At 46.7% G+C, this 19,714-nt stretch overlaps 1 protein-coding gene across 1 annotated transcript in view; it reads right to left on the minus strand.

Annotated features, from left to right (window-relative positions):
* Positions 1-8,075: 8,075 nt before the first annotated feature.
* The window catches only part of AAGAB (alpha and gamma adaptin binding protein), a 38,427-nt gene continuing 26,788 nt past the window's right edge, over positions 8,076-19,714 (minus strand). The window contains exons 6-10 of the mRNA XM_038766820.1: positions 11,384-11,466; positions 10,432-10,525; positions 9,489-9,593; positions 8,874-8,923; positions 8,076-8,428 (exon numbers count right to left, since the gene is read on the minus strand). Coding sequence (XP_038622748.1) covers positions 8,351-8,428; positions 8,874-8,923; positions 9,489-9,593; positions 10,432-10,525; positions 11,384-11,466 — 410 coding nt within the window. The 3' untranslated portion in view covers positions 8,076-8,350. The remainder of the gene's footprint in view (positions 8,429-8,873; positions 8,924-9,488; positions 9,594-10,431; positions 10,526-11,383; positions 11,467-19,714) is intronic.

The following is a 19,714-nucleotide window of genomic DNA, read 5'->3' on the forward strand; positions in this document are numbered from 1 at the left end:
CCTAGAAAACAGCAGGTTTGGGTGGGGATGGTCAGCGTTTGCTAGATCAGGTCTGTGGATAATCAGTGGCTAAATTGGGGGTGACAATGTGGTGACTAGCTGAAGAAACTTTCATAAATAAACTTTTTTTTCAACTGGAAAGAGAGCCGTTTTCTTTCATTGACCTTATGCAGGGAAATGGGTAGATCAAGGAAACCTGTAGATCACCACAATCAGATTAGAGTCCTGTCCCACCTGGGGTTCACAGTCTAAGAAGGAGAACGGGAATAGAATCCCCATTTTGCAGATGAGGAAACCAAGGCCCAGAGAAGTGAAATGACTTACTCTAGGTCACACAGCAGGCTAGTGGCAGAGCCAGGATTGGACCCCACGTCTCATAACTCCCAGGTCCATGGCTTTTCCACTAAGCTGCTCTGCTCTGCTGCTTTCCACGTGGCTTTCCATGTGGTCACATTCCCCAAACTTCCGAGGTTGGGGTTTTGCTTCCTCTAGCTCTGTCCTTGGGTGATGTGGAAGGAACACGCCACCAGCTAAGAGACCAGTACCAAATGGGGTTCACACTCTCTCACCATGAAATCATGAGGCCGAGACCACCACCCCCAAGACCCCCAGTTGAGAGTTGCACATCAAGGAAGGGCCTGGCAGCTCTCTGTCCAAGTCGGGTCCTTGATCTTTGCTGCCAGGACTGTTTTAAAGGCACTAAATGGAAGTGTCCAGTTGCTAATCCCCCCGCCCTCCATAGTTAATATTCACTGATACCCCACAAGCCCCAGACTTGGCATGGATTTTACCTGACCCTCCTGGAAAATTATCCAGTGCCAAACATATTGTTCTTCTGCAGGCTGGGCCGGCTTTTTCTCTCAGGTCTGGGGTCTCTTGGCATTTCCGGGACAAGGTCACCTTTGCAGGCTGGCCTATTGCATGCCAGAGGCAGGGAGGCTAGGGGAATGGTGGAGACCTGACTTAGAGTGCCTTCCTCAATGAAAAGCAATTTTTCTGGGAAGCTCTGGAAATGCATTTAATGACTTTTTTGGCGGGGGTAGGGGAGTCTTGGATGGCCTAGCTTAGCGTATGCCTGACCTGCTGCGTAATGGATTCTAGGACGCTGAAGTCACCCCTTCAGGATGGCTGGGCCGAAGCCAGATTTGAACCCCAATCTGCTGACTCACTTCCCGCCTTCCAAAACGAAGTTCCCTGTACGCTGCCAGGAGAGAGGCAGTCAGCGTGGCCGGACTAAGGGGTCGGGGGTGAAATTCTAAAGGTTTCCAGGTGAGACTTTCAAACCCCGTCTGCTCTACCCACTGGGGAAGAGTCTCAAGACCCATTTGAAGAGATTGGTTGTCTGGGGCCAGACTCCTGGGACCCAGATCCAGATCCTGGGGGATGGTGAGAGCCCACCTTTCTCTTAATTGTGGCATTCTGCTGGTTCCTCACCCAGGGAACATGGGGTGGCTGAGTTTTCCTTCCTAGTAAACTCATTAACTCAGGGTTTATTTACCCCTCCTGAATTTCTCTTCTGGCACATCCAGACACCCAGTTGATATAAAGTCAGGGCCAAGGGACCAGCGGCGATCCTGGAGGGCAGCGGAGAAGAGATGAAGCGATGATCGTTTCAAACCGTCTCGGGAGGCGGAGAACCGGAGAAAGGATTACTAGTTGGTTCTAACCACCCATTTCGGCCAAATCAACTAACTGCCGCTTTTGGCTGCAAGGGGCTGACTAATGTTTCACAGCATTCAGATAGGGGTTTGTGACCAAAGGGCTTAGAAGAAAATCTTTTTTCCATGCCTGGCTTCCAAGGATATGGTAATAGCGGTTAGGCCCAGCTTTGGGAAGTTGGAGTTTTCCAGAAAGGAAAGAGGGAAAAGACGGGTGGCCGGGATCAGCTGGAAGTGGAGTCGAGCTCTGCTTTGGCAACTGATTCGTATGGTAGGATTGACCGGCCACCTTAACCCTACCCCGTAAACCCAAAAAACCCGAACAGGTCGTTCAAGACAGCTTCCCGGTTCGTAGAAATGTCAGCTTCACTCGCAAAACTGGTAAGTGTTGTCTGCTCTGGCACTTGATCAAGTCCTCCAAAACCCTTTAAGTTCTGCAGAGGAGCTTGTAGAAGATGCAGATCCCACCCTTCCAGGACCACCTACACGATGAAGGAACAGGTAGGACATGGATCTTTTTCCTCTCCTTTCTGGATCGGGCACCAATGGTGATGGGGAACAGGATGTGCGTGATGTTGAACTATACCTCCTTCCCCACTCCCTGCCTTTTTTTCACTCCTTAGTCATCCACCAGATCCATTTAAGGTGGGGTTGGGAACTAAAGTGACATCTCCTCTGAGGGGTCTTCCCGTATTAATCAATCAATTGGTAGTATTTATTGAGTGCTTTGCTCCTGGCAGAGTACTCAACTAAGCACTGTGGCCTAGTGGAAAGAGCATGGACCTGGGCGCTAATCCTGACACTGCCACTGGCCTGCTAGGTGACCTTGGGCAAGTCACTTGTTTTCTCTGGGCCTCATCTGTAAAAATGGGGATTAAATATCTGTCCTCTCCGTTTTAAAATGTGAGCCACATGTGGGACAGGGACCGTGCCCAGCCTGATTATCTTACATCTATCCCAGTGCTTAGTACAGTGTTTGGTTCACAGTAAGTGCTTAACAGAAACCATGATTATTATTTTTACAACAGACTTTGTAGGTGTGATCCCAGCCCACAGAGAGTTTGCAATCAATCAATCAATCAATCGTATTTATTGAGCGCTTACTATGTGCAGAGCACTGTACTAAGCGCTTGGGAAGTACAAATTGGCAACATATAGAGACAGTCCCTACCCAACAGTGGGCTCACAGTCTAAAAGGGGGAGACAGAGAACAAAACCAAACATACTAACAAAATAAAATAAATAGAATAGATACGTACAAATAAAATAGAGTAATAAATATGTACAACCATATATACATATATACAGGTGCTGTGGGGAAGGGAAGGAGGTAAGATGGGGGGGATGGAGAGGGGGACGAGGGGGAGAGGAAGGAAGGGGCTCAGTCTGGGAAGGCCTCCTGGAGGAGGTGAGCTCTCAGCAGAGCCTTAGTGTAGTAATCTAGTGTAGGAGACAGATACCAAAGTAAATTACCACTGGAAGAGGGGAGCTATAGAGTATAAGATCTGTACCTAAGAGCAGCGAGGGAGGAGAGTATATTCCCTACCACTCAGTTTATGCAAAAGTTCTGGGGTAGCAGTCGGCAAGGGAGATTGGAGATTAATAATAGAAGGCCTCCCGGAAGATATGTAATTGTAGAAGAGTTTTGAATATGGGGAGACTGCTGGTCTGCCAGTTGTGATGGAAGAGGGACTTCCAGGCAGGAAAGAGAGTGGGAGTAAGAAGCAGGATGCCCTAGTGGATAGAGCATGGGTCTGGGAGTCTGGAGGACCTGGGTTTTAATTCCATCCCTGCCGCCTGTGCGCAGTGTGACCTTGGGCAAATTACTTCACTTCTCTGGGCCACAGGTACCTCATCTGTAAAATGGGGATTAAGACTGTGAGCCCCATGGGGCACGGACTGTGTCCAGTCTGATTAGACTGTGTCTACCCCAGTGCATGGTACAGTGCCTGGCACATAGTAAACACTTAACAAATACCATTTTTATTTTTTTTAAAAAAAGGTCAGCCGTGAGAGAGGTGAGAACAGGGTTCAGTGAGGAGGTCGGCTTGAGGAGCAAAGTGTGAGCTCGGGTGCAGTGTGAGAAGAGCGAGGATAACTAAGGCAAAGAGAGCAGATTGAGTGCCAAGGATCAAGAGTTTCTGTTCGATGTGGAGAGAGATGATCAGATAGTGGAGATTTTTGAGGAGTGGGAAGATGTACAGAATGATGTTTTAGGAAAATGATCTGGGCAGCAGAGTTAAGTATGTGCTGGAGGGTGATTCGGTATTCTAATTGGGAGAGTGAGAGAAGAAATTGTGTTCTACTTACTATGTTGTCTTCTCCCAAACACTTAGTACAGTGCTCTGCCCACAGTAAGTGCTCAATAAAAACCATTCCAAGCGCTTGGCTCAGCCCACTGGCAGTCTGGAAGGAGAGGGATGGGCAGATTGTGGAGATGATGCGAAGGAAGAAATGACCGAATTTGTTGACTGACTGAATATGCGAGTTGAAAGAGGTTAATCTCTCATCTGCCCAGTTGATTATCCCCTGGCCTGCCAGTCCATATTCCTCTGCCACTGCTTTGTAAACCACTGCTTTACAAACTCCCACAGTCCTTACATACCTATCTTAGATACCCTATTATTTAAGCACTTACTCATGTACATTTTTCCTTTTCCTTCTGTCTGCAAATTCTTTTAGTGGCCGTCTCTCCCTGTAGATTTTATAACCCTTCAGGGTGGGGATCATGGATTCCAATTCTATTTCACTCTCCCAAGCACTTAGTATCAAACCATCAGTAGTATTTATTGGGCACTTCGTACAGTGCTCTGTGCAGACTAAAGCTTGGAAGACTTACTAGACATGATCCCTGCCCGCAACAGTGTACACTCTAGTGCAGTGCTTCTCAATAAATACCATTAATAACACTAATGATACTATTAATTGGTACAGATAGAGACTATGCAGGGGAAAGCTGAGAACTAATAGTAGTGGTATATACCTCACACTTACTGAATACAGGGCACTGGATTAAGTACCTTTGCCTCCCTAGAGGCTTTAAAATTGATTTTTTGTTATTGCAGAAAGAGAAAAAAAAATTCATTTCATCTCTGCCCAATCCAAGAGGAAGCTAAGCACCTGGCTCAAATGTCATGCTCTCCCAAACAGTGGTCTTTTTTCCTCCCTCTTCTAATATGTGGTAAAACCGAGTCAGAGGACTTGGGGTTCTAATCCTGGCTCCACCATATGCCTGCTGTGTGTTCATGGGCAAATCACTTCACTTCTCTGGACCTCATCTATATAATGGGGAGGAAGACTGTGAGCCCCTGTCCCAACCTCATTAGTTTGTATCCACCCCAGTGCTTAGTACGGTGCCTGGCACAGAGTAAGCACTTAACGAATACCATTAAAACAAACAAAGGGCTTCATCTCTCCACTCCCCAGCAAAGGTTACTTGCTGAATAACAGGGTAATCTTTAAGAAGTTTTGAAATTCCAAGGGTGTCCTTACTGTGCAAGAACTGGCATCTTAATCTCCTGCTGAGTTGGAGCCCCTCTGCATGTGCTTCCACGCAGAACTCTGGGACAAAGTCCATCTTTCCATGTCTTTACATTGGGGTTTTTTTAAACAAGGTGAGAGCTCTGGTTAAACCCCGGGGCTCGATGAGTCACCCTGGCCCCGTGCTCCTATCTCACATTTTAAAAAAAATTTATGGTATTGGTGAAGTGTAGACTCAATCTAATCAATGAGTCAATCGTATTTATCAAACGTTTACTGTGTGCAGTGCTCTGTACTGAGTGCTGCCAGTTGCTTGCTTTGTGACTGGACAAGTCACTTAACTTCTCTATGCCTCAGTTTCCTCAGCTGTAAAATGGGGATTCAAAACCCTTACGCCCTCCTCCTCCTGGCGCAACAGCGACCCAGGTTCCTGAGTCTTAGCATGCAAAGGCTTCCTGTCCCTTCAACCCTCTTCACCCAGGAGGGTGGCTGTACCTCAGGTCACACGGAGCTGCCAGATGAGTGCAGTGGAGCTGCCAGCCTGGAAGCTCGGAGGCTGGCCTTCAAGCCCGAGCTCTGGCAGCAGTCAGTCACTTAACCTTTCGGTACCTTGCTTTCCTCATCCATCAATTGATCAATTGTGTGCACAGCATCAAATTAAGCACATAGGAGAACACCAAGTAACAAGACAACAGATACATTCCTTACCCACAACATGTTATTAGTATTATTTTTACCATAACTATTATTACTTTTGTATTTGTAAAGTAGGAGGGAGTAGGAGTTGGTCCCCATTTTACAGATGAAGAAACAGAGGCCCAGAGAAATAAAGTGACTTGCCTAAGGTCACACAGCAAACAAGGGGTATAGCTGGGATTAGAACCCAGGTCACACAGCAAACAAGGGGTATAGCTGGGATTAGAACCCAGGTGCTCCTTACTCCCAGGCCTGTGATAAATAATAATAATAATGGCATTTATTAAGTGCTTACTATGTGCAAAGCACTGTTTTAAGTGCTGGGGAGGTTACAAGGTGATCAGGTTGTCCCATGGGGGTGCTCACAGTCTTCATCCCCATTTTACAGGTGAGGTAACTGAGGCCCAGAGAAGTGAAGTGACTTGCCCAAAGTCACACAGCTGACAATTGACAGAGCTGGGATTTGAACCCTCGACCTCTGACTCCAAAACCCGGGCTCTTTGCACTGAGCCATGCTGCTTCTGTGATCTATCCACTAGGGCCCGCTGCTTCTCAGGAGCCTCTATCTGAATTTTCTTCTCAGCCCTTTTGTGTGGAGAAGTGTGTTTAAGTGGCACTGCTTGCTTCGCCACCCTTGGTTCTCACACACCGGCGGGCCCGGGGGTTGTCTTTGTCTTGGGGCTATTTTTCACTGGGCAGAATATGGGTTGGCCTGCAAGAAGGGGTCTGATGTCCCATGAGCGAGGAAGGCCCCTATCCTGGGAGGGCAGAAGGGACGGGGGGGAGGATGAGGGGGCTGGCATTCACGCTAGTTCTCTTTTCCTCTCTCCCTCTCCTTTCGCTCCCCCTTCCCTCATCACATCACCACTAGCTCAGGCAAGGTGGAAGCAGCCATCTGCCTCCATGCTGGAGAATTTGCTCCCAGCTCTCACCCAACACTTCCCCAAACCCTGCTTTTGCGGGGGGGCCCAGTAGCTGCTGCTGTCTAAGAGAACAAAGAAGGAAAAACAGAGCAACCCCAAAGCCCAAACTCATGGCATGGCGTAGTGGATACAGCACGGGCCTGGGAGTCAGAAGGTCATGGGTTCTAATTCTGGCTCCACCACTTATCTGCCATGTGACCTGGGGCAAGTCAGTTCACTTCTCTGTGCCTCAGTTACTTCGTCTGTAAAAAAAAAATGGGGATTAACAGTGTGAGCCCCATGTGGAACAGGGACTGTGTCCAACCTGATTAACTTGTATCTACCTCAGTGCTTAGAACAGTGCTTGGCATATAGTAAGCACTTAGCAGGTACCATAGTTATTATTATTATTATTATTCTGTTCTCTTCTGCTTCCTGCCCACATGGAAGCATCAGCCCTGCAACTAGATCTGTTTTCTGGGCTCAATACCAAATCTTGTTCAGGCTTTGTGGGTTGAGATCTGAAGTCATTTTCAAGAAAAGTGGTTTGAAGGTGAGCTTCTGTCTGCTCTCTAGACTGTAAGTCTGTTGTGGGCAGGCAATGTTTCTAAAAAATCTGTTGTACTCGCCCAAGCTCTTAAAACAGTGCTCTGCACATGGTGCTCGATCCCTACCATTGATTGGTTGGCAGATGATGTGATTCCCTCCCTCGTTAATTTACAATGCCAGCTGCTTGAGGACAGGGATTTTGTCTTCTAATTCTATTAGACTCTTTCAAGTGCTCGGTTCAGGGCTCATCATTCAGGAGTTACCCTAAATGCTCATGAAAGAATATGAAAACACACCACTCACCTGTGCTTTTAATAATGGCATTTGACTGTATAAGCATGAAAGCTGGGGCCTGTTTCTTCCACATGGAAGAGGCAGGGACCTTGTGGCTTTGACAGATCTGGTTTTCGAAAACCAGTTAAGGAATGTAGTTAAAATCAAAAGGTGGCTGGCTGACAGGAAGGTATCCATTCAACTGTATTTATTGAGTGCTTACTGTGTGCAGAACACTGTACTAAGCAATTGGAATATGGCAGAGGCTATGTCCATATCTATCATTTATTTGGTTATATTAATGTCCGTTGCCCCCTCTAGACCATAAGCTCATTGGGGCAAGGAATGTGCTGTTTATTGTTGTATTGTCCTCTCCCAAGTGCTTGGTACAATGCTCTGCACATAGTAAGCGCTCTATATGACTGAAGGAATGAATGAGACACTGGAAATGTCCATTAGGCAAAGATGACTCCAAATGGACCTCATTTTACCAGTGCCCAAGAAAGACCACGAGAAATGGAAAATGCTCACTCTTTTACTTGTTGACCAAAAAAGAAAAAAAAAGAAGCATTTCACTCCCCTGAAGGGAGAGGCTTCCTGTAGACTGCTTCTTCTTCCTGAAGAAACCATTAGTGAAAAATGACCACGGAGGTCAACGCTTTAAATGATCTAGAAGGCCGACTCTGCAAAGGGAAACTCGGTCGGGCGTGGCTCGTTCCCTTGGGGAGATGCCCGCCGGGCACCGTTGAAGTGTCGTCACCCGCTTGTCCAGCCCAGGCCCACTCTGGTGGCTTAGTTTTCCTCATCAGAGGAGAGGCCTTCAATCTCGTCTCTGTCTCCCCCAATCGCCATCCAGAAAGCCTTGGCCACCTTTGGACAGAAATAATCCATAAGTCAATCACTGGTATTATATTGAGCTCTTACTGCGGGCAGAGCACTGTCCTAAGTGCTTGGGGGAGTCCAATTTAGCAGAGCTGTTAGACGCACTCCCCATCCACTGTGAGCTTACGGTCTAGAGGGGGAGAGTAAGCCACATGAATTCAGAGCGAGCCCAGTCAAGTCTCCAGGTCCCGCAAGCGGCCATCTGAGCCCTTTGGCCCTCTAACGGCTGGATCCCCACCCCCGGGGCCTGGAGTTCCAAGACATGGCTATTCCTTTAGGAAGCTTCCTGAAATAATAACAGGTTTTAATTCTTGGCCTGATGAGTTGCAAATCAGTTGTTACAGATCTCCCACCTCAAGTGGAATTCCCTGGTCAAAAGCTCTCATGACACCAGGTTTGGGTAAACCAACGAACGGGAGAGAGCCGGTCTCACCTTTTCCGCGTGCAGCTTTCTTTGCTCATGAGGCAGGGTTGCTGCCTTGTCTAGGGAGGAAAAAACATTCGAGAGATGAATTTTTGGGGGACCGTGAAGTGTTTTACATGGGGAGAAAGTGGCAATTAGGATTAGGGACATATGGGGGTCCAGGGTGCTGCGGAAAGCGCATGGGTTTGGGAGGCGGAGGAGCTGGGTTCTAAGGCCAGCTCCACTGCTTGTCTGTTGTGTGACCTCGGGCAAGTTACTTCACTTCTCCGCGCCTCGGTTACTTCATTTGTAAAATGGGGATTAAATCCTCCACCCTCTGACTCAACTGTGAGCTCACTGGGTCTAACGTGATGATCTTGCATCTACCCCTGTACTTAGCACATAGTAAGTGCTTAACAAACACCATTACTATTTATATTCCATATGTTTTCCAAAAATAGGGGATGGTAGAAGGGCAGCAATTAGGCTCCGACTGACTTGAGCTTCAAAGGTGAGAGACACTTTCGTCTCAGGATGGAGACACTTTTTCGCTCAGTCAGAGAAGGCTTCTTCACTCTAGGTAGAGGCCAGAGAACAGGAAGAACTAGTGGGAAGTGAGACAGGATTTGCTTTTGGAATAGGTACCTTTCATTTCTTTCAACTTTGAAAACAGCCGTTCAAAGTTTTCCAAATCTCCTCCTCCGGTGGTAAGGTTGGCCAGCTCTTGGATATCCATATCGAGCATTGGATCTGAAATAAGCCCAGGATTTATTAGCACACTGAGATATGACTCCTAACAAACTGAAACTGTAGGGAGGAGATTGAGGGGGCAAGGAGTCATCTAGGTCATTCCTCCCCTTTCAAACAGGACTCCAACTAAATGATGCAAATAGAGAAGTCAGTGGCACTAGCCCTTCTAGAGGACATGGGTATCAGTCCATCCATCGTATTTATAGAGTGCTTGCTGTGTGCACTCGATAACAGATACCGTCCCAGCCCACAATGAGCTGACAGGGGGAGGGGGAGATAGACACTAATAGCAACTAATAAATTACGGATGTGGACATAAGTGCTGTGGGGCTGAAGGAGGGGTGAATAAAGGGAGCAAATCAGGGTGACACAGAAGGGAGTAGGAAGAGAAGAAATGAGGACTTAGTCCAAGAAGGGCTCTTGGAGGAGATATGCCTTCAATGAGGCTTTGAAGAGGGGGAGAGTCATTGTCAGATATGAGGAGGGAGGGCAGGAGAGTAACCATCTGTCGAGGGAGGGTGTTCCAGGCCAGAGGAAAGGACATGGGCGAGAGGTAGGCAGTGAGATAGATGAGACTGAGGTACAGAGGTCAACTGCTCCTCTTGGGGATTCGTATCGTCGTACCCGGCTAGTGGGAAAGCCTGCCTCGCTGCTCCAAACTGGTTTCTCTCCCCACGACCATGCTGATTTCTATTTATTGTTATATTATACTCTCCCAAGCACTTAGTACACTTCTCTGCACAGAGTAAGCACTCAATAAATACGATTGAATGAATCAATTTCCCAGGCTGGCTGGCTCAATGGGCCTGTCAGGTGACTTCTGGGAGAAGGGACTTACCCACGATGCTATGGATCTGGGAGTCAGCTGGGCCGGCACCATCACTTTGACCATCCAGGAGAGATTCGGACCTGTCGGCTGCTGGTGAATGGCTCTGTGGAGGAAGGTCACGAGCTCGGTAACGGGACGGCTCTTGTGATTTTGGAATAAAATCCAGAAGAGCCTGCCCTGGCAGGGAAGGCCCCGTGTCCCCTGACTCCTTGCAGGATCAAATTCCCATTAAAAGAAAAAAGTTTCTAGTACCAACCCCCGAGGACAAAGAAAAAAACCCCCACAAAAAAAATAATGTCTAGTTCATTTCCACTGCCCCTTTTACCACCTTGAGAACAATCAGGTTGGCAATGGACCTGCTAATTATGCCAAATGCAGTGCTCTTGATCCAAACATGAGTCCAAAATGAATCCAAAAGATTCCGGGCAAGGAAATCTGGCTTTGTACGAGTATCCACTCGGTAAAAAGAACCCTGCCTTTAAGTGGGCATGTGCCAGGGCACCCAAGGAAACCTTGTGTCCAGGGAACTCTAACCCAGTAAAGACAAAGACTGCCCCAAGCAGCAGTCTCTGCACTCTGCCCCCCAATCCCGTCTTTCTCCCGCTCCCCCTAACACCTATCTGAACCAGTGGGCCCTCCCTATCCTTGGTTTGCTCCATTATCCTCAGACTTCCTACCTCTCCCCAAAGATGGGCCAAAACTCAACTTCCTCCTCTCCTTCGGTCTGAACCACAGGGCATTCTCTATCCCTGGATCGCTCAATTCTCCTCAGACTTCCTACCTCTCGCCCTGACTCCCAGTTGGGCAAAAAACTCCCGATTCCTCCTCTTCCTTATAGGGAAGAAAACCAAAGCACCATCACCCTCTTCTTCCCTCCTGCCACCCGAAAGAGTCTCTGTAAAGGTGAGCCATGATGGGCAGTGAGAACCCAGGAAAAGAAGAAACCGGAATTACTCTTTACTTCCGTAAGTTGATCCTCTGCTGGTCCGGGCCCCCGGTTTGCTCCTGTCAGTGAGCTTAGGAGGCCAAAGCCTTGGGTCCTGTCTGGAGAGAAAGAGCTGTTGGTTGCGGCAGGCATAAGTACACCGACTCATGTCACAATAAGAGCTGGCGAGAGGAACAAACTGGGGCAGAGGGCGATCCAAACCACCACAGGGCCCACTGTACTCCCAAGCGCTTAGTACAGTGCTCTGTACACTGTAATCGCTTAATAAGTACGATAATGAATGTGCTGCATCTCTGTACTACTGAGAAGCTGTGTGGCCTAGTGGAAAGAGTACAGGCTTAGGAGTCAGATGACCTGAGCCCTAATTCCAGCTCCACCGCTTGTCTGCTGTGTGACCTTGGGCAAGTCGCTTAACTTCTCTTTGCCTCATTTTCCTCAACTGTAAAATGGGGATAAAATACTAGTTCTTCCACCCACTTAGGCTGGGGGACCCATGTGGGACAGGGATTGGGTCCGACCTGATTAACTTGCATCTACCTCAGCATTTACAAAGAGTGCTTGAAACATAATATGTGCTTACTATGCCATTATTATTAAAGGCCCCAAGTGCCTGGAAACCTTAATGAGGCTGGTCTTCTAGCTGCCAATCGACAGTACTTGCACGGTCACTGTGTGTAGACCACTCTACTAACAGCTTGGGAGAGTACAACGGAGTACACTCTAGCAGGGGACTAAATCAGTCCTCCTGCCACCACTGTAATAGTAACGACCAAAGACTTTCTTAGATCTTGAGCCTCATGGGGGATAGGGTCAGCATCCAATCTAATTATTTCGTCCAAAGTGGGGAAGGGGAGGGTGCAGTATGGAGCCTCCCAAGTAGCTGGCTCATTCCTGCTGTGTCAGAAAAATTTGTATTTTCACCCAGCCGCTCCCAACTGCCAGTTCTGACAGGGAGCCTCACCAGACCATGTCCACGTGTCCACTGGCTGCTACCTTTACAGTAATCACCGGGGGCTAGCAGTCTTCAAAAGTTCAGGCCACAGACCCAGTCTCATATTGTATCCACTCTGACGCAGTCCATTAGACTGTAAACTCCTTGTGGGCAGGGGATCATGTGTACTCCCAAGCGCTTAGTACAGTGCTCTGCATCCAGTAAGCACTCAGCAAATACCTTTGGCTGCCTAGTTGGCACTTTTTTTTTTAAATGGTATTTGTTAAGTGCTTACTATATGCCAGACACTGCTCGAGATAAAGCTAATCTGGTTGGACCAAGTCCCTGTCCCATGTGGGGCTCACAGTCTTAATCTCCATTTTACAGATGAGGTAACTGAGGCATAGAGAAGTGAAGTGACTTGTCTGAGGTTCTCAGGACTTTTATAATTATTCCGATTATTATTATTTCAGAGGAGTGTAGCCTGGCCTGAGCTAGACAAGCAGGGCTTCAACAACTCTTGCTCCGGGTGCAGCTCTGCTCAGAGGGGCCTTCCTCCCCTTTGCGGGTTGTCAGAGGGAGCCTCACCCCCTCCCAAGCCCTCGCCTCCCACTTAGAGATTTCACCCCTGGGAGCGCTGGTCCAAGGACCATGGCTTGCTCCAACAGCGTGGTGTGGAGCCCAGAATTTACACAGGCTATTCCTGACAATAAGCCACATTGATTTGAACTATTGTTGCCCCAAATCCTTGCCATGAGCATTTTATACAAATGGCGACATGGTGTTAGGATGTTGTCACCCTCTCATCTGTAACAGACCAAGGTGGATTAAAAACAGCTTTAACTTTAGTATGGAGCGGGGGGAAAAGTCATCCGCCACTAAATGGCCAAACATTTTTGCAGGCTTACCCTGGCACATGAGTATTTACAATTACTCTTGGGCCAATTACAAAAGGCTCAACTGACTGATGCAGTTTTTTCTCACAAATAATGGTGAATTTAGCCAACTGGCACGGCACAGTCCATTATATACTATGATTAATATATAGATAGATAGTGATAATTTAAAAGTTTCTCTGCTACTAGGGGAAGAATTTGTTTTTACCTAATGCAAAAGCGAAGCAGGTCGGCTACACACTGATGTTATGCCAACGCCTAAGCTCTGGTCGCCGAAAAACTGTCAGGGATGACGTAGCTTTACACATTTTCCAATTCAGCTTGTGGTTTATACAGGATTTCAGTTTTACAGGCTCACATTTAACCGAAAGTACTGGCCATGTGAACAGAACACACTGTAAAACAATTCCTCTAGTAGATGAGAATTACACTAACCTCCCTTCCTGTTTATTAGCAGCACTCTTAGCTCTGTGTTTTGGTTTAGGGCATGGAAACTTTGTCATTTTCAAAACACGTTTATTCTTTTAACAGGTAGTTGTTGAGATCAGCTCCACTGCCCAAGGGTTTATGGCCCTCACAGGCTAACGTTCTGAAGGGCCTGAAATCAAGCGAAATGGTTTATCTGCCTCACTCTCCCAAAACCTTTTTGGCTGCAGAAAGGCTAAACCAGTATCACGTCTCCCTCCTTCTCAAAAACCTCCATTGGTTCCCCTTTCATCCTCCGCCACCTTACTCAGAAGCTCCACACCACTGGCTTTACGGTCATCCACTCCCTTCTTCCATCACAACCCAGCTGGCACTTTCTGTTCCTTCCAAGCTCATCATCTCACTGTGCCTGGTTCTCAACTCTCCTTGCCTCTAAGCTCACGCCTTTCCTCCTTCCTGGAGCACCCTGTTCACTCAAATCTGCCAGACCGCAGCTCTCCCTAACTTCCTAACTTAATCAGGCCTTACCTGATTAAATGCCTCTTCTCCCCAAGTCATATCCTCCTGCCTGCCTCCTCCTGCCTAGAGAAGCAGCATGGCTCAGTGGAAAGAGCACGGGCTTTGGAGTCAGAGGTCATGGGTTCAAATCCCAGCTCCACCAGTTGTCAGCTGTGTGACTTTGGGCAAGTCACTTCACTTCTCTGGGCCGCAGTGACCTCATCTGTAAAATGGGGATGAAGACTGTGAGCCCCCCGTGGGACAACCCGATCACCTTGTAACCTCCCCAGTGCTTAGAACAGTGCTTTGCACATAGTAAGCGCTTAATAAATGCCATTATTATTATTATTATTATTAAAGTCTCAGCATGTATGCACACATCCACATCCACTCCTAACATTATTATTATTATTATAATAATGGTGCTTGCTAAGAACTTACTATGTGCTATGTGCTAAGCACTGGGGTAGATACAAGTTAATCAGGTTGAACAGAGTCCCTGTCCCACAAGGGGCTCATAGTCTAAGTAGGAGGGAGTAGGATTGTACCCTATTTTACAGATGAGGGGAATGAGGCCCTGAGAACTGAAGTGACTCGTCCAAGGTCACACAGCAGACCCATGGCAGATCTGGGATTAGAACCCAGGTCCTCTGACTCCGCCACTTGTCTGCTGTGTGATATTGGGCACGTCACTTCACTTCTCTGGGCCTCGGTCCCTTCATCGGTAAAATGGAAATTAAGACTCAGAGCCCCTTGTGAAACAGCGACTATGTCCAACCCAATTTGCTTGAATCCACCCCAGCGCTTAGTACGGTGCCTGGCACATAATAAGTGCTTAACAAATACTACCATTACTATGATAGATTCAGAATACCTTTGGTCCTAAACACAGATGTAACGCCTTTTCCAGAGGCTGGAAAGTCAGCATACTGCTGTTGAAGATACACAGAATGAGACTGTAGTCAAATTCACGAAAGTGGGCTGTCCACAAGTTCTTGTCAGAAACCATCCCCTGGGTCAGAGCTGGCCAAACTGACCAGATGGCCGTTTTCAGATGAGTTAAACAGCGGGGCCCATCAGGATCCTGGGTGGGCACAGTTTCAACGTCCCAATCAAGCGGGAGAACTGTTTCAGAGATCCCAGTATGAGGGGAGACGCAGAAGGACGTGTACCCACTCGAAGGATAGACCGGCTCAATTAATCAAAGGTATTTATTGAGCGCTATGTGCAGAGCACTGCCCTAAGCACTTAGGAGAGTACGATACAACAGAATTAGCAGACACATTTCCCTGCCCACCACGAGCTTACAGTCTAGAGGCTCTCTACGGGAGAGCGACTGGAGGTGGGACGGGGAAATCCTCAGTGGGGGGATGCTTGCTAACTAGGACTTGGATTCTAGTCCCAGTTCCACCATTTACCTGCTGTGTGACTTTGGGCAAGTCACTTCACTTCTCTGGGCCTCATCTGTAAAATGGGGATTAAGACCGTGAGCCCCAAGTGGGACAGGGATTATGTCCAACCTGATTACCATGGCTCACTGGAAAGAGCTCGGGTTTAGGAGTCAGAGGACGTGGGTTCTAATTCCAGCTCTGCCCCTTGTCTGCTCTGTGACCTTGGGCAAGCCACTTAACTTCTCTGTGCCTCAGTTTCCATTAAACTGGAAATTCTCAGGTCTTGTTAGACTGAGCAAGTCTGCTTGGCTGAGCAAGTCTGGGAGGCCAGCTGAAGAATCTGTAGGCACACTTGCCCCCATGGTGTGGCTCTCTATTCTGGATCTTTTCTCTGCTCTCTTGCTTTTCACATTGGGATCAGGCTTATTCTACTGCTAGGTGACACTGGTTTTCTCATTCATCTCTGCCTTAAGGGAATGAAGTTGCAAGAGACTTCAAGAGATCATCTGGTCCAGGCCTCCTCCCTCTAGAAAAATTCATGACTAAACCAGACAGAACAGAGATATCTATTCTTTTCTTCACAATCACGAGGCATAGAAATTCCACTCCCCCTTTTAGAGAGTTTACTCTAATATTTTACTACCCAGCTTAAAAAACACCCTGGATTCCTTGGCTTAAATAAGGGTCTTATTCATCTCTTGAATTAAGACAGAAGGCAAGCACACATTTTTTTGTGGGGGGAGGTGTGCCGGGTGGAAGGGTGTGGGGTATAGAAAGAGTTCCCTCAGGATTAGAACAGCAGCCAGGGGGATAAGGAATAAGGTTTGAGGGTGGGAGGAACAGATTAATATGCCATTTATCAAGCGGGCAAATTAAATGATACCAGGGTAGCCTGTATAGGCTCTGACACAGGACTATGGGTCCATGGTTGCCTCGTAAAGTGTTCTAAGGCCCCTGTGAATAATAATGATAAGAATTGCAACCAGAAATAGTCAATTTTTAAAAAAAGTAAAAGCCTTGCCCCATATAGACTTAGACATTGAGTTCAACTAAGAAGCTGAAAGCCAAGACAGGACCACTTCAAGATCACCAGACAATCAAGTGGCTTTACTGCAGGTCCTTAGGAGATACCAACCAAAGACTCTGTCCAAACAACTAGAGTTAGAAAGAGCAAGAGGAGATGAGGTGGTGGTTGTTTTTTCCACAGAGTCGACAGTGCAGTGGACTTTGGTTGGTAATTTCAAGCTTTTCCATGAATAAGAAAATTCTATTTGAACCACCAGAGAAAGTCTATCTTTGAAACTCCTTTTTCATTGGGAATGTTTCATGATGATCAATATTTGAGGAAATTTAAGTTTTTCCCATTTCCAGCATTCTCTTTTCTTTTTCTTTCCTCAAAGAACAGCCTTAATAGATCCCTTGATGCCTTCAGCATGAGCTTCCACACCCATATAACAAATGACAAAACTTACAACAAACCACACCTAAAAAGTCTCAGTTAACATGGAAAAATGCTTATACTTTAGTTCCTTCTACTTGAATCACACCACACTGTTTTGAAGGAACAGCGTTTTAAAGAAAGGACTTTACCAGGAAGGAATTAACTTCTATTTCAGAGGTAATCCTACACTTCGATGTAAAGAAATCTTATCTCCCATTCCATTTCTGCTTGACAAAACACAAGGTAGGGTTTAGGACATGAAATCATAGGAGGATTAGTAGAAGACGCGATTCATTCTTTTCTTCTGAACCGCTGCTGGGAAAAGAATATGAGGCTGAACAGTGTTACTAAAGATGGATTTTTCTTAGAGAGTCAGCTGAAGCCCTAAGTTTCATTTCACCGCTATGGCTTAGTGGCTAGGGAGTCACAAGGACCTGGGTTCTAGTCCTGGCTCTGCCGCTTGGCTGCCGTGTGACCTTGGGCAGGTCACTTCACATATCTGGGGCACAGCTTCCTTATCTGTGAAATGGGGATTAAAAGTGTGAACCCCATGTGGGACAGGAACTGTATCCAACCTTATTACCTTGGATCTAGCCCAGTTCCTAGAACAGGGCTTGACAAATAGTAATCAATTAAAGACCACCACCATCACCATGTTGCTTTGGATACATGAAAGAAGAATGGGCCTTTTCCCTCCTCCTACTGCCCTAGCAAAGCACACCTGTGATTTAGAAGGGAGGACAAGCAGTCTGTGAGATACTAATCTCTTTTCTTTTTCCCTTCCAGCTTTCTAGCCAAACCATCATTTTCTTTCTCTTTCTCTCTCTCTCCCCTCTCTCTCTCTCTCTCTCTCTCTCATAGCCAACCCCTCCCTTAAAAATCAAACTTACCCCCCCATCCCACAATGTTGTCCTATTTGCCTTCTGTTTTAAAGACTGTGAGCTCCATGTGGAACAGACGGTGTCCAATCCAATTACCTTGTATCTACCCTACCGCTCAGAACAGTGCTTGGCACATAGTAAATGCTTAAATATATACCATTAAAAATAACCACAACCAAAGCATCTTCTCAGTGAGGTGAGAGTCAAGAATTGACGATGTGTTGGTCGTAAGAAACCCTGGGTTAAACACTTGAACTCATCATTTTTAAAAAGCACATCTGGGTTAAGTACTTATTTGAACCTGTCGTTTTTGTCAAGTGCTGTTCTAAGCGCTGAGGTAGATGCAAGTTTATAGAGTTGGACACAGCTTCTGTCCACTTAAGTAGGAGAGAGGGTTTTTTGAAACTTGTGTCCTGAATACTTGGGTTTTGCTGCCATATCTTATTGTTGTTCAACGATGTGAGCCTATTAACATTAATTACCAGTGTGGCTTAGTGGATGGAGACCGGGCCTGGGAGTCAGAAGGACTTGGGTTTCAATCCTGGCTCTGCCACTTGTCTGCTGTATGACTTTGGGCAAGTCACCTCACTTCTTTGGGTGTGAGTTATCTCATCTGTAAAATGGGGATTAAGACTGAGCCCTAAGTGGGACACGGACAGTGTCCAACCTGATTTACTTGTATCAACCCCAGAGCTTAAAACAATACGTGCACATAGTAACGGCTTAACAAGTACCTTAATTATTATTATGCCAATTTCCCACCATTACTGCAGAAGGAGGTGAACTAGAATTTTTGCTGTCCCATCTCCTCCCCAGGTGCTAGTGCAGCAGAGACATTTAGCAGGCAGTGGGTAAATATTAACTGAATCTCAACCATCAAAACTAACCAGGAAAGAAAAAAAGAAAGGAAAAAAACACTTTTGGGATAGAGCGTTTTTCCCCACAAATCCAACTTAATCTTCAACTAGCTGAGTCACTGCAAAAATCAGACAATAGATAAGATGAAGATAAACATTCAGGGCCTTTGAAACTTAATACCCTACAATTAGTGCCTGTACTTTGGGATCAAAGTAATATGCTTATTATGTTTGTTTAGTCTCCTCTGAGTGGATGGTTTTCTCTTACTATCTGCCCTCCTTAAAACAGTAACTAGAGATCGTGGGCATCCCTTCCTTTCTTGCTCCTTTGTCCAAAAGCTTTTAGTACAGCAGGCCTTATAAAGTGGTATTTATTGCTGGAGCAGTGCACTGAGCTGTGGGCTTGGGAAAGTACAACACAAGCACAAAACTCATGCCCTGCCCCAAAGGAGGATTAGGCTCCATAGGGGAGATGGCTATAAAAATATTTAGAGTAATCAGAATAAATAATTGAATGTACCACTGAATACAAATACACTTAGTAGTGCTGAGAATAGGAATAAACAAACACATAAGTGCCAGAGATGGCCACTGGGTCAATCAATTGAGAAGCAGCTGGCCTAGCAGACAGAGCCCAGGAATTACAAGGACCTGGAATCTAATCCTGGCTCCGCACTGGGTCTGCTGTGTGACCTTTAGCAAGTCACTTCACTTTTCCATGCCTCAGTTACCTCATCTGTAAAAATGGGGATTAAGACTGAAAGTGGTGTATTTTCGGTGCTGGAAGGACATCCAAGTGGAGAGATCCTGGAGGCAAGAGGAGAAAAGGGATGATAAATTGGGCTAGTGGCCAAAGCTGGGGAAGTAGATTGGGGAGTCATCTATTTGGGAGTCACCTACATAGAAGTAGTAGCTGAATCCAAGTAGGTGGATGAGCTTCCCGAGAGATGGCCTCTAGATGTAAACTTGTTGTGGGCAGGGAATGTGTCTGTCATATTGTTATAGCGTTACCTCCCGAGTACTTA

This window comes from Tachyglossus aculeatus, chromosome 26 (genome assembly GCF_015852505.1).
Source record: "Tachyglossus aculeatus isolate mTacAcu1 chromosome 26, mTacAcu1.pri, whole genome shotgun sequence".
NCBI classification, from domain to species: domain Eukaryota; kingdom Metazoa; phylum Chordata; class Mammalia; order Monotremata; family Tachyglossidae; genus Tachyglossus; species Tachyglossus aculeatus.